This window comes from Sus scrofa, chromosome 18 (genome assembly GCF_054392235.1).
Source record: "Sus scrofa isolate SSC_HxYL_T2T_F1_AM1 chromosome 18, Sscrofa_HxYL_maternal_Yorkshire_Landrace_v2.0, whole genome shotgun sequence".
Lineage (NCBI taxonomy): Eukaryota > Metazoa > Chordata > Mammalia > Artiodactyla > Suidae > Sus > Sus scrofa.
This window is the reverse complement of record NC_139400.1, coordinates 20813508-20827967: the sequence shown is the minus strand read 5'-3', so window position 1 is coordinate 20827967 and position 14460 is coordinate 20813508. Positions and strand designations below refer to the sequence as shown.

At 45.3% G+C, this 14460-nt stretch overlaps 1 protein-coding gene across 36 annotated transcripts in view; it reads right to left on the bottom strand.

Moving 5' to 3' along the window:
- DGKI (diacylglycerol kinase iota) overlaps positions 1 to 14460 on the bottom strand; it is a 474617-nt gene that overhangs the window by 271604 nt on the left and 188553 nt on the right. For 33 of the 36 annotated variants that reach the window (XM_021079007.2, XM_021079008.2, XM_021079004.2 and 30 more), the window contains one exon: positions 498 to 572. The exons of the other annotated variants lie outside the window; for them this stretch is intronic. In XM_021079007.2, the coding sequence (XP_020934666.1) occupies positions 498 to 572 (75 nt within the window). The remainder of the gene's footprint in view (positions 1 to 497; positions 573 to 14460) is intronic. 36 annotated transcript variants of the gene reach the window in all.

Here is a 14460-nt window from a genome sequence, read left to right as displayed (position 1 = left end):
TCAGACATACCTAAACAACGATTTTTGAGAGCTTATGGGATTTTTTTTTTAAGACTCCCATGGGTGAATAACAACTTTTCTTCTTCTGCACCTGCAGCATGTAGAAGTTCCCAGGCCAGAGATCAAACCCATGCCACAGCAATGACCCAAGCAGCTGCAGTGCCAACACCAGATCCTTAACCTGCTGCTCCACAAAAGAACTCCAACAATGCTTTTTATTGTGAAGAAAATTAGTACATATCAGGCTTTTCTAATCTTATTATTCCTTTTCCCAAGGGTCAAGATAAAATGATATCAAATTATACCTCAGGAAACAACAGAGTGAATTAAACTTGTTTTTGTCCTTACATTATTAATCTGGTAATATCTGATAATCATGTTGGACTTTCAGGTTTTTTAAAGGGCATTGTTTTCAAAAAGTTGGAAGTCAGACACCTGTCTTTGAAGACCAAACACTTGCAGGGTAGCAAAATTTGCAGCAGGTGGCGCTGTCTCACCTTTTCTAGTTGTTCGATGCAGGCGGTGTGGACCACGATCTTACAGACCGCACACTTCCTCCTGAGAGCTGATTTCTATAACAGTCAATTCAAAAGACAAGAAGAAATGTTAAGACTCTGTGCCGAAGAGTTCCCTGGTAGTAGAGAGTATGCATAAATGAAGCCAACATAAACCAATTTAAAACTTCATCTTAAACATTCAATAGTATGACAAACTTGATCAATAATCCTTTGACCTACCACATAGCTCCAAATCCTCCTGACCTAGGATGGTCTAGATTTTCTCTTTAAAATATAATTAGACCAGCTGCTATACATTGCTTTTTATTTTGTTTTTTTTTCTAAGTTTCATAACCTAACACTGTAGGCATTATTATCCTCCTCTTTCTTTCTTTTTTTCTTTCATGTTTATTCTAAGGGACAAAACCAACATCCCAACACAGGTCTAGGTTCAAAACAAGCCTTCTTCCCCTACAGCCACAGTCTACATTTCAAGGGGCCATCACCTTGGACTTTTATTTCCCCCACAAGTCTATACTCAACTACTTAGGTTTCTACCCAAATCTTCCAGAAAGCAAGAAGACAAGCCTAACTTTTACAAATAATAATAACAATAACAATAGCAACAGCAGTAATAGCAACAGCCAAAGCAGCCAACATGAATTTAGTATATGCTACGTACCAGGTATTCCTGCAAGCGCTTCACAAATGGTAACTTATTTAATCCTCACCACCCTAAGAAATTGAAACTATTCTCACTTCCATTTTACAGATGAGAGAACTGAGGCACAGCCAGGATGTGACTGAGGTTGAATAATTAGAGCACAGCAGGGCCAGTTAGTCTGACATCAGCCGCATGACACCAGAAGCATGATGCAGTGTGGTTCTCTCTGACAGACAATACAGTTAAAATTCACAATAAAATAAAACTCACAATATTTTCTGAGGCTTATCTATTCTCTAACAATAAAAAGCAAGCATCAGGAGGGAGAGGAAGGGACAGAATTCTCAATTAATTCATGGCTGCTGGTGCTGTGTAAAATCTAAGTTAAAAATGCTCAGGTTTCTGTGTGGAACACAGGCTGCAAGGTGAAGCTGCACGACTAGTTCAGAGGTTTGAGCACTGAAAGAAACCTATTATTGCAAAGCCGACCTGTGAAACAGCCCATCAAAGCACCCAGGGACCCCGAGTCCCTGTCCTTAAAGGGACGAGAATATCATACCTTCTAAGGACTGGCTTCCCCCCCACCATGATTTCATTTGTGAGTCAAAAAAAAAAAATTGCAGTGGAGTTCCCATTGTGGCACAACGGACATGAATCCGACTAGGAACCATGAGGTTGCGGGTTCAATCCCTGGCCTCACTCAGTGGGTTAAGGATCTGGCATTGCTGTGAGCTGTGGGGTAGGTCGCAGACACAGCTCAGATCTGGCATTGCTGTGGCTGTGGCGTAGGCTGGCAGAGGTTCCGATTCAACCCCTAGCCTGGGAACCTCCATGTGCCATGGGTGCAACCCTGAAAAGCAAAAAGTAATAGTTTGATAATAATAATAATGACAATAATAATAACTGAGGCGTTGCTGATACCAAAGGAGTCTAGAAGGACTGCAAACAAGCACCCTGGAAGCAGGATCAGGAAAGAAACCAGAGCCTCCTGCCTCCTTGATGGCGCTACTCATTTAACATGAGGTCTCCCCAGTGTCATCAGCCACCAACTAAGCACCCAGAACACTGCCATCAATGCACCACAGCAAAGAAATGTGTCATCTTGAGACCCATGGACTAAGGTTTAGGGATTCTGCTGACAAATGCTCTGATCACTCTTGGCTTTCCTCTGCCCGAAGAAAGAACACAGTCTAGAACCTTAAGTAAGTTTGGCAATCAACTGATTTTGCCAAAAAAAAAAAAAAAAAAAAAAAAAAAAAAAAAAAAAGAAAGAAAAGAAGAGAAGAGTAAGGGAAAACACAAGCATCTAGTTCTACTACTGAGAAGTGTCTTGGCTCTACCACTTAAAAAAAAAAAGCAGGGGGGTGGGGGGATGGGCAGGGGAAGGAGCCTAAGAACGATAATGATAACAAGCACTAGTAGCAGCAGCAGCTGCACCGCTCAAGGCGACTACTGAAATTCTAGTTTGCAAATGTTCATGAGCTGAGTGCCCATAAGCAAACTAGTGTTGCTCTCCTGTTTGTTCTGGAATTCCTGGTGCAGATGCCTGCTTTAGCACCACCTGCCGAAAACGCATGAGGTCCCTGAGTGATGCCAAGGAGTTGATTCATTCTACCTGTTATCTATAAACCCCTAGTAGAGTTCGCTGCGGACAAGCAAAGCCACACACTCACGGTAGCAACCACTGATGGACTAAGTTAAGGCTGCCTGAAAAGCCTCCTTCCTTACCAGAAACCCCAGCCCTGGTCCAGCTTTGTGCCTGTGTGCTCTGCGTTGAGTTCTACAGCGGCTCCCACGAAGTCACTGGGGACAGTGGGAAGGGACAAATGTGCATTCACTGAAGCCAGAATACCTCTTCCTTGCCTTGTTTTCCTTCTAGAGTCCAAGTCAGAATCTCTCTGAATAAAGGATCTTGCCTGGAAGAGTTTGAAAACCACTGTGTCGAGACTGTTCTCTCTGTTTCCCGGGACAACACGTAGCTACATTGTGCCATTCATGTGAAATAATTCAAGAGCTGCCATGTGGCCCAGCAATCCTATCCCTGGGCATCTATCTGGAGAAAACCACAATTCGAATAGATACTTGAACCCCAATGTTCATTGCAGCAGTATTTACAATAGCCAAGACATGGAAGCAACCTTAATGTCCACGAACAGAGGAATGGATCGAGAAGATGGGATACATTTATACAACGAAAGGCTCTTTGGCCGTTAAAAAGAAAATAATGCCATTTGCAGCAACAAGGATGGACCTAGAGATTATTATACGAGGTGAAATAATTCAGACAGAAAGACAATGTCATATGATGTCACTTACTTGTGGAATCTAAAACATGGAAACAAATGAACAGAACAGAAACAGACTCACAGACTTTGAAAACAAATTTATGGTTACCAAACAGGAGAGATGTGGGGAGGGATGGATTGGGGGTTTTGGACTGGCATAGGCACACTGTGGTATATGGAATGATTAGTCAACAATTTATGCAATGATGAGAACCTGCTACATAGCACAGGGAGCTCTACCCAATATTCTGTGACAATCTATACCGGAAAACACTCTGAAAAAGAATGGATGTGTGTACACGCAAAGCTGAATCACTGTTGTACCGCAGAAATTATCACACCATGGTAAATCAACTATACTTCAATAAAAGTTAAAAAAAAGAAAAAATAATTCAAGTCCAATGTTCTATAGACGAACACATATGAAGAAAAGTGCTTTACTTTACAAAACTAATTTTATTTAAATAAAACTGAATTTTAAAAGGCCCTCATAAATACATACTTATGCCTTCTGGGGCAGACCGTATAAAACATAATCTGAATTTTTCTTTATAAACACAACAACATGATGCATTTTACTACAAAGAACAGCCATTTTTCTGCTTCCTGTGCTTCTATCAGGCTCATGTTTTTTCCCTGTCACTGGGCCTGACTTCAGTCGCCCTCCATTTCCTAAATGACAACTTGTAGCAGCTTATCATCTGATAAATCAGCTAATTAAGGTCTATAATCACATGCAAAATTAAGTGAGTAAATTCTGAATGAAGGCCTTGGGTCTTTTTCCATAGCCGAAAAATACATGGGTATTAGTTTCTCAACTGATGAAGACTGTTGCAGTGAGTCAGAAATCTTCTGTTGGCTTCTCCATTTATGACTATGCTTCATTCGGTTAAAGTTATTTGAGGTAGCTGGATAATAAGTTTCTGGGTAGAAACTGTTCAATTCATGCTTGATTACGTTCCTATTTCTCTTTGTAAGATTTAAGCCACATGCAAAGATAAAATGCAGGAATCTAGACAGCCTAATATACAAGTATTCACTTTTTCTTTTAAAACTCTTCATCTGGAGGTCTCTTATGGCACAGCAGGTTAAGGATCCAGCATTGGCACTGCAGTGGCTTGGGTCACTGCTATAGCACAGGTTCAATTCCTGGCCGGGGAACTTCCACATGCCGTGGGTGTGGGAAAAACAAAACAAAACAAAACAACCCCTTCTTAAGCCAGTACTTCCCTCACTACGAAAAATAATAAAGCAAGAAAAGTCACTAAAATTAATTTGGCAGCTTAGTTGTCATTCTTCATATTGTGATATAGTTGTTGTAGAACCTAGCACAAAAAATATAATTAAAAAATAAATATGGCCTTGGGATCCAAACATGCTTAAAAATTAAAATAAACAAGTCTGCTAACTCACCAATGAATGTAAAGGCCAGCTAGGTTACTGCTTCAAATACCAAGTAACCCCATGCCCTTACTAAGGGTTTCTTAATTTTGTCAAAGGAAATTCACTGTGCGTGTGGTGAGACATCTGTAAAAACAACTGTGAAAACTAAGACAACACAGGCTATAATCAAGATTATACGCCATTATATTATGATCATCATTTATTTATACAGTAATGACACAATGAATGATACGCTATGCTTTAGGATGGGGGGGGGGGGGCATCATCTAACCAGCAGATCTAGCCATGATTGTAACAGGACACATTCAAAGCCCTGACTTGACCCCACATATTTCCCACGCTGCAGGCACCGTTGGCATACCAAACAGTGACAGTCCCTCACCAAACTTCAGCTCATCTCAAGCATGGAAGTAAAACTGCCACAGCCTCAGGCCACTGGTACTCAGAATGGAAGCTGGAATGGGGACAAAGGGACCAGAGTCGAAGCAAGCAGTGGCAGAAATCTATGACTCTCCCTGAGAAAGAGTTTACCATCTAACCCATCCCATCTACCCACTTCCTTTTGTCCTACGCGCCCGATCTATACGTACAACCAAGAAAAGTCTATTTCCTTCCTTTGACCAAGAGATGTGATGTCTGCTGAGTAGCAGTGAGGCTCTGGTGGTCGTTACCCGTGTTTGATAGAGAGAAAGAGAAAAAAGGGAGGGAGGAAAGGAAATCGTAGAACGATAGGGAGGAAGAGGCTTCACAGGCTTGTGAAGTGAAAGGTCAAGACCCCCTTGTCGCCCAAGTAACTCAAAACGAAATGTCACCCAGAATAGTCTGAAGTTTGACCCCATGAAGCCTGTACAACGCTGGCTGAGCCCCTGCCCAATAAGCACATCTCCAACCTCATTTATCCCCAAAGATGGGCAAGTTATCTGCCTCTGAGCACATCTGTCCTGCTGTATTCTTAAGAATACCCCCCGCCCCCAACACACACACATACAGGTTTAATTGCCAGTGATTCGAAGCAGAGAAGCAGGAGGAAATATTTAGTCTCCAGCTCCAACATGGCAAGCCTTCCTTGGCCTCCAGTCTCAGGAGACGTCCGAGGCCAGAGCCCGCTGCTGGTTCAACAAAAGCACAGGCCTGGCAGCTTCTCACTGCAGACACAATTCCCAAGTCGCTGCTTCCATCAGCCCCACCCTTAAGCCAAGGGCAGGTGATGAAAGGGTGGCTGGGCAGCAAAGGGGCTCTGGGCCAGAACCCAACCATACTGAGGGTGGTGAGGAGGCAGAAAAGCCACATGGGTAAAGGATGGAACGGGGCCTCAGGTGGTTGAAAGCCGGGAAGAGAGGGCTGCCTGCGGCTGGTGGGACGGGCTTCTCTACCTCGAGCTCCCCACGGCTGTCTTCTCCCCAGTGATTCTTCAGTCTCTCTGCCTTTCCTGGATCCGAAGAATCAGGGGAAGAGACAGAAGCTGAGGACTGGGAGCCAAGCAGAGGCGCCACAGCAAATGAGGCAGGGAGAATTTATCCTTCCTTTCCGACACAAAGCTCAGTGTACAGGGCACTTGGATGGAAGGTGGAGATGGGGGGCAGCGGGGCGCACCCTTTTTCCTCCCCAAGGGTGAATGGACTGCTCCACAAAGTGGAGGAAAGGAAGTGTCCCAGGCCTGCTGAGTGACAGGGATTCTGGGTCCTTCCGGTGGGGAGGGCCTCTGCGGGCCACGCAAACAAGAATGTTGCTGCCGCCTAATCCTAGGAGAATGAAAACAAGGGTTCTTTGATGTATTTAAAACCTAATTAGAAGAAATGACAAACATACTTGGCAAGTTCCCCTCCCCTGGGGAGTCTGGGATGCAAGCTGTAAACTAGTGTTAGGGGGAAAAAAAAAAAAAAATCGACATAATCTGGAAGTTCCATTCATGCGACATCAGGGCCAAAGCACAGATCCCACTGCCACTCAAAAAGAACACGGAATGTTTTGGACAAACCAAGAGGGTGGCCACAGCCGGAGTGCTGGCCCACAGCTACTGTGGTCCTCATTTTGTACGTCTTTCTGTGACCACAGGGTTCCATGAGGCCAGAGCAGGGAGCAAAAATGCCATGGGTCAGGAGTCGTCTGTGGCCCCCGGTAGGGGGTATGGGGCAGTGCTCTCAGAGCTCCCCTCAGAGGGTCTCCTGCAGGACGACCTCACTTGGGGTGAAGGGGTCCCAGCCCTCAGCCGGAGTACCTGCCAAAGAGTCAAGGTCTCCATCTGTCAGGGCCCCACGTGTTTGTGTCACGTGTCCTCCGGCCGGGCCCATCGAGGGCTGAGTCCCTCTGAGATATTCCCCTACCATCGCCACCCTAGACATGCAAGGATGCTGGAACCTCGGATAACATGAAAGAAAAAGGAGCAGGAACAGCTGGAGGTTGGGTGGGAGTGTCACGTAAAAAAAGTTCACAAGAAAAACCTTATGCAACGCCCAACACCAGACCCCTAGGCCTCAGTCTGCACACGCCAGTTCTCTGGGGTCAGGGGGTCTGCAGCGTCTTACCTACTGAATTTTCCATGGAGCTGAGATAATCTCAGCATCCTGAGTGCTGTGCAGGAAATAAAGAGAAAGGGGCTTCTGTCCTTCCTGGGAGAAGCTGGCAGGCCGCTCGAGGAGACAAGGAGGGCTCAGGAGAAAAGGTCATTAACATTAACAGGAGACGGCCGAGCGTGGCTAAATGCAAAATGAACAGCTCAGACAGTAGAAGCCGTCATCTAGAGGAGGGTAAAAGTCTCAGAGGCTGAGTCAGTAGGAAGGACAGAACAGGAAAAAAAAGCAAATTCTTGCATTGGGCTTTAAAAGATGTATTTATTCGAAAAATTGAGGATACTCCAACATGGAGAAGATTCCATGTGTCTCTACATAGTAGGCATGATGCCTCCTAAAAGGAACTGCACTGGCTCTTGAGTGTCTGATGGGGCACCAGGCCAGGGGCTCCTGGGCATCCATGTGCATGAGTCAATGAGCCACCACGTTTGATGGTGGAGTGTTGAGGCTTCTCCGTGTGCCTGGTTGGGGGGTTAGGTGGAGGCAGGTGTCCACGGAGGTGACAAGTGGGAACACTGGCTGTGTGTCACAAGGGTCTCAAAGAGAAACAGCAAAGCAGAACCATTTCTGAGAGGCCGAGGGTTAAAACTATGGCGCTACCTGAAGATGGAGATTGCTCTGTGTTGCCACACTGCTCTAGTCCAACACCAGCAACACCTCCGACCCATAATAAGAGCTCAAGAGATAGATATTCTGGAAAGACAGAGAGAGGAGAAAGGGCCTGCAGAGGAGGGCTTTCTCCTCAAGCTAAGCCCCTAGCCCAACCCCAGTCTGGAGAACCGGTGGCTTTGGAATTAGGAGACAAAACCCCACTAGGCACAGATAGTCCATGATAGGCAACCTCAAAAGAGGAGAGAAAAGGGAAGGCTACAGGTGTTTGAAAGTTAGAAAACCTTCATAAACACTAGAGGAAAACTGGGGTGGAGGCTTCATGGTCGGCACAGCTGAACAATTTTTGTGACCACAAATGAGATTTTTTTTTTTTTTTTTGCAGGGGTGGGGGTTTCCAGAGATACCTGACAGGAAGGCTATTCTGCAGAAGGCAAGGGTCTTACAGAAATGAGTAGAATTAAGAACAGCAAGTCTGTGCCATTGCTGCTCACGTGATTCCACCTGGATCTGCGGGCCAGTAAGACTTTGGAATATTTGGGTAGCAAGTTGCGGGGGTGGAGAGCAAACACACGAGACGGAATAGGGGCCAGCCCAGAGGCCAGCCTTCCCAAACACAAGTCCTGCCCAGGGGATGGGATGGGGCTAGAAAGGTGGACTGGGGAAAGACTGCTGAAGTCCTTCCAGCGAGCCTGAGAAATGCAAATCTGAACCTAGTAGGCAATGGGGCACTAACAGTTTTTGAGATTTACATGGCCAAAAATGACCATTTAGGCTGATGGCAGCATGTAGCACTATCAGAAAGCAGAAGGAAGAGGACAAAAGGAAAGGAGATGAGTCATATATTAATTTAGTCACCATAAATACTGAGCACCTCCTGAGTACCGGTCCCTGTCCCAGGCCCTGGGGATACAGCAGTGAATAAAATACTTCAAAAAAATTTTTATTTTATGGACCTTACATTCTCTGGGGAGAGACAGGTAATGAACAAGATAGCTAAGTGTAATATGCAACATACTGAAACAAGTGCGAAGGAGAACAACTAAAGGGAGAAGAGGGCATGGGGGGGTATCAGGAGTTGGGGAAGATAGAGGTGCAGACAGGTGCGCCAGGAAAGGTCTCACTGAGAAGGTACATTTTACAAGACACGGGAAGTGAGAGAGTTGGCTGGCCATGTAGTTGTGGGGGGCGCAAGCATTCCAGGCAAAAGGGAACAGCAAGTGCAAACCCCAGAGGCATGAGAACTATGGGATGTCCCCAAGGGACAAGCAGTCAGTGTCGCTAGAGAGGAGTCAACAAGGAGACGAGCCAGACCACAACGGCAGGTAAGATCACACAGGGATTAAGCCATGACTGACAAGGACATACCGGATAGCAGAGGGAACTATGTTTCGTATCTTGTAATGGGAAAAAAATGTGAAAGGTAACATTTTATATACACGTAACTGCATCGCTTTGCTATACACCTGTAATGAACACAACACTGTAAGCCAACTGTACTTCAATTTAAAAAAAAAAAAAAAAAAGGAGTTCCTGTCGTGGTGAAGTGGTTAGCGAATCCGACTAGGAACTATGAAGTTGCGGGTTCGGTCCCTGCCCTTGCTCAGTGGGTTAAGGATCCGGTGTTGCCGTGAGCTGTGGTGTAGGTCTCAGACATGGCTTGGATCCCACGTTGCTGTGGCTCTGGTGTAGGCCGGTGGCTACAGCTCCGATTTGACCCCTAGCCTGGGAACCTCCATATGCCACGGGAGCGGCCCAAGAAATGGCAAAAAGACAAAAAAGAAAAAAATAATAACAATAAAATTTTAAAAAGACATTACGTAACAAAAGTTCACAGTGAAAATTTACCTATTAAGCAACGAAGGACAGAATCGGAGTGACAGGAATGGAACCCTCTCTCCACCACCCGTGGGTCTCCTGTTAGGGGAGCACAGATTTCTCACACCCGGGCCTCCTGTCCTTCTGGAGAATAACCGACAGCCCAGGATGGCTTCCTGCCTACTCCTCAGTCAGCTTGCTACTCCTGTGTATACCAGCTGACTACACGGCCCGCACTGGTCTGCAGTGTTCTGGTCCAAGGCGCCTCTGAAATACTCCAATAAAACTCACTTCACACGCTCTTCGGACAGCAGAGTGTGTTCTGTCCTAAGGAACACATTCTCTGGAGCACGTTGCCTATCAAGTATTGCTGTTTCCTCAGAGGCCCAGCCCCTGAAGACCCGCAGGTCTGCAGGTAAATCCGGGGTACGAGGACCCACCTAAGCAAAGGTCTACTGCTCAGCTTCCCTAGAGACACAGAGAGAAAGGAGGAAGTGACACCGGTGGTCACTGTTCGGACAGGAAGCAAAGTTTTCTATTTCCCTGACAGCCAGGGCATTTTATATTTTTCTCTTTTTAATGATTTTAATTTTTTCCATTATAGTCGATTTACAGTGTTCAATTTCTACTGTATAGCAAAGTGACCCAGTCATATATATATATATTCTTTTTCTCACCTTATCCTCCATCACATGCCATCACAACTGCCTGGATATAGTTCCCTGTGCTCGACAGCAGGACCTCATTGTGTATCCACTCCAAATGCAATAGTTCGCATCCATGAACCCCAAACTCCCAGGCCACCCCACTCCCTCCCCCTCCCCCTCGGCAACCACAATATTTCTCAATTGAAAAGAAAGAAAACCACAATCTGAGAGCAGAAAGCTAAGAGAAGGGACAATGCTTCGTGAGCTGAATATGAAAACCAGAACAGCACATGGAACCCTTGCCTCCCCCTGAAAAGCAGCCAATGGGGCTCGCAGGAGAAACAATTTGCTGAGAACCCAATTACTAGCTGTTCTGTTAATTCCAGGCTAAAGTTGATGGCTGGTTATAAAGAATAACACCTCCCTGTGTCCTGAGCATTGGATTAAGATCACAAGAAGCAGTGGTCAGAATGGAACAGCATTCATTTTTTGCGGGGGGGCGGTGGTGGCTTTACCTCAGTAGTTTAACCTTTCATTGAAATTTATACCCAATCATTCTCTTGAAGGGTGATTTACAAATGGCTTGTGTAAGTGAATTTAGAGGAAATTAATAGGCACAAGGCTTCTCTAATGGGCTTTAACAGAAAACTACAGCATGAATCTTATTTGGAAAAGCCTACATCTTGGAACTTGATTGGGGAATGAGTGCACACAGCTACTATCTTTTGTAAATATACATAAATTTTATTGAGATATAAATCAAATATAGATCGTTGCTGTTACTTATGAGATGGATGCTGAGTGCCCTGTTAAATCTGTATTGGCTGGTGCAAGTTTAATGGAAAGACACCAACACACAGCTGCCCCCAGAGCCAGACTGTGGGACGCTGTGCACCACCCCCCACGGAATGGTCCGAATCGCTGCCCTGCTTAGGTGTTCCTTCTACCCACTCCTGTGTGGTCATGATGCATGAAAAACAGATTTCAACCTAATGAGCTCTTTGAAAATCCGCAATTCAGAAATTCCTGCTGTGGCTCAGAGGTAACGAGCCTGACTAGTATCTATGAGGATGCAGGTTCAATCCCTGGCCTGTCAGTGGGTTAAGGATCCAGCATTGCCACGAGCTGTGGTGTAGGCCGCAGACATGGCTTGGATCTGGCGTTGCAGCTACAGCTCTGATTTTACCCCTAGCCTGAGAACTTCCATATGCTGCAAATGGAGCCCTAAAAAGTAAAAAAAAAAAAAATCCATAATTACATTTTCCACTCCTGGTTTTCTTTTTACCCAAGGACACACAGTATTTCCCTAACTACTATTACTGATTGTCTCTGCATGTCTACTCATCTCTTGTCTCTGTAGTGTATTTTCTTTTGCCTGCTTGTCTTTTTCCCATTTCTTTTTCCCCATTTGTTCCCTCTGTGCTTCTTGGCCTCAGAGCCAGCAGGTTCTAGCATCCATATCCACGGTTATCTGGGGCCATCTTTCCTCTTTGGTTCTTCTCAGCTGCTTATATGGCTTCTCCTTTTCCATTTTTACACTGTCTTCAAAGCCATCTCAGATCAAAGCTGCCATGTATCTTATTGTAGACTAACTCAAGTGTCTCTAGATATACAAAAATGTGTATAAATTTGATTACAAGTATACAGGTACACCTAAGAAGATAGTCACACAATTAGAGTGCTCCACACACAAACGTGTGTATTCAGAATTTTCTAGCAGACAGGGATGAATAAGGATGGGCTGGACACCTTACAGAAGTCATAACAGAGGCATCAGAAAACTGTCTCAGAGTTGCCTCAATTGTCTAGTTCTAAGGTGGTTTATCAAGGACAAAGCAGAGATCTGAAGCTTAACATAACCTAGAAAACACCAAGCAAAGTTTGCCTTTTAATCCTTGCTGATGTGAGAGCGACAAATGTACACCCTCTCACTTTAAACATGAAATTAATACCCTAATACATTCTCACATATTACTCATTCTCAAAGCTTGATTTGTGGCAAAGGCTGAAATTGTTTTGTTTTGCATTTTTAAGTTCACAGTTTCAGACCTCCAAACTATGAGTTATAGACATTTGCTTTAATCCAGAAGATTATATGTATCTGCTTAAGGAGCCATGGCAAGCTATGGGAAATTACCTGTTCTTTCATTACCGCTTGCAATATCCCAAGCTGTTGATGACATCATTACGACAAAGTCTCACGGCCCATCTTGCCCAGGATGACAGCCATTTCAATCACAGTTCACCCAACACTGTGTCGCCAACTGGCCACGTGGTTTTTACCCACATACATACAGCTACCTGTTTTTCTTTCTTGTTTGCTCGCTTGCTTGCTTTTTAGGGCTGCACCTGCAGCATATGGAAGTTCCCAGGCTAGGGGTCACATCGGAGCTGTAGCCGCCGGCCTACACCACAGCTCACAGCAACACCAGATCCTTAACACACTAAGCAAGGCCGGGGATCGAACCCGCATTCTCATGGATCCTACTTGGGTTTGCTAACCACTGAGCCACAAAGGGAACTCCCTATCAGTTTTTCAATGAGAACATCACTACCACAGAGTATTTACCGGGAGGCTGGTGGGACCATATACACACACGTGCAGAAGGGTCGCTGTGTACTTTAGCCATGCAAGGTGGGCACCATTCACTTATTTATGGCTACGGAGCTGAGATCCTAAGAGACTAGGCAATCTGCCCAAGACAGGCCAGCCAGGAGTGGCACCTAGGTCTTCCTGGTTCAGAGACACCCCTTTCTACTATGTCTTATTACTGCCCCTCTCATTTTACTAGTGATAAGTTAGGGGAACAAGACTGATGAAGACAGGTAATCATGATATTTGACATGGTGCTTTAGAGGATCTGTTTGCAGGAGAGCCCCAGAGGAATGGAGGAATGACAACCACACCACGGCCACCTGCGCCAAGGAGGGTCCAGAGCAGTCTCTATCCTCCATAAGCATCAAATAAGATGGGCTGCAGTAGGCACGACACAGGACTTGGAAACCCCACAACAGCCTTCTAGTAGTGAGTGTGGACTCTCCTGGTGAAGAGCCTCAAAATTAAGGCAGAAACACAAACATCCTGGATTCTAAGTATGATGATACTTAAATGGCAGGGTCCATCTGGTGACAGGCACCTGTGTGTCTCAACCGTCACTTCATTGAACTTATTCATTCATTCCATGAAAAAGGGCAGCACAACCACTCTGGGCATCACTGTTCTCAGTGCTGAGGATCCAGGACAGCAAAAAGCAGAGGGAGAGCTGGAGCTAAATGGAGCTCATGTGCTAGTGGAGGACACAGCAGACAAATAAAGAAGTGATTTTTTTTAAAGACTAGAAAGTGATGTGTGCTACAAAAGATCAAGAGAATGGAAAGGGGCACAGCGGCAGGGCCAGCCTGGCAACTGGGCTGGTGTTTCACCCTCTCTTTTTATCCAGTGGGAGAGATCCGGCGATTAGAAGGCCCTCTAAAGTTAGTACCCTGGCATTGCCTGTTGGGTTTCAGTTTCCGACAATCCACTGGAATCACCTTCACACCAGGAGGCATGACCAGCATAACCAGTATTTACTGAGTGCTTGCAACTGACCACACTCTGTTAATTGCTATGTAATATCTCCTTTCAGTTTCACAACAACCCTAAGTAGCAGGTATTATCCACATTTTCCAGATATGAAACCAAGGCTTAGGGAGGTTAAAACAGTGACCACCACCACACAACTAGAAAATCCCAGAGCCTGGACTCAAAGCCAGGTCCCTTGATTCCGAAGCCCACACATCTCCTCGAATGAAGGCATCAGGCTTTTCCTTTCCCTTGTGTCTTTAAAACATGACCTTATGTAATCTGTACCTGCCTGGTATGGGAGGTAAGAAAAACAACAAAAATTTCCTAAAATAACAGACGATGTCGACTTGGGACCAGCAGCAGTTCTGGGTAACGGCTAATGTGAATAATTCTGCAGCCAA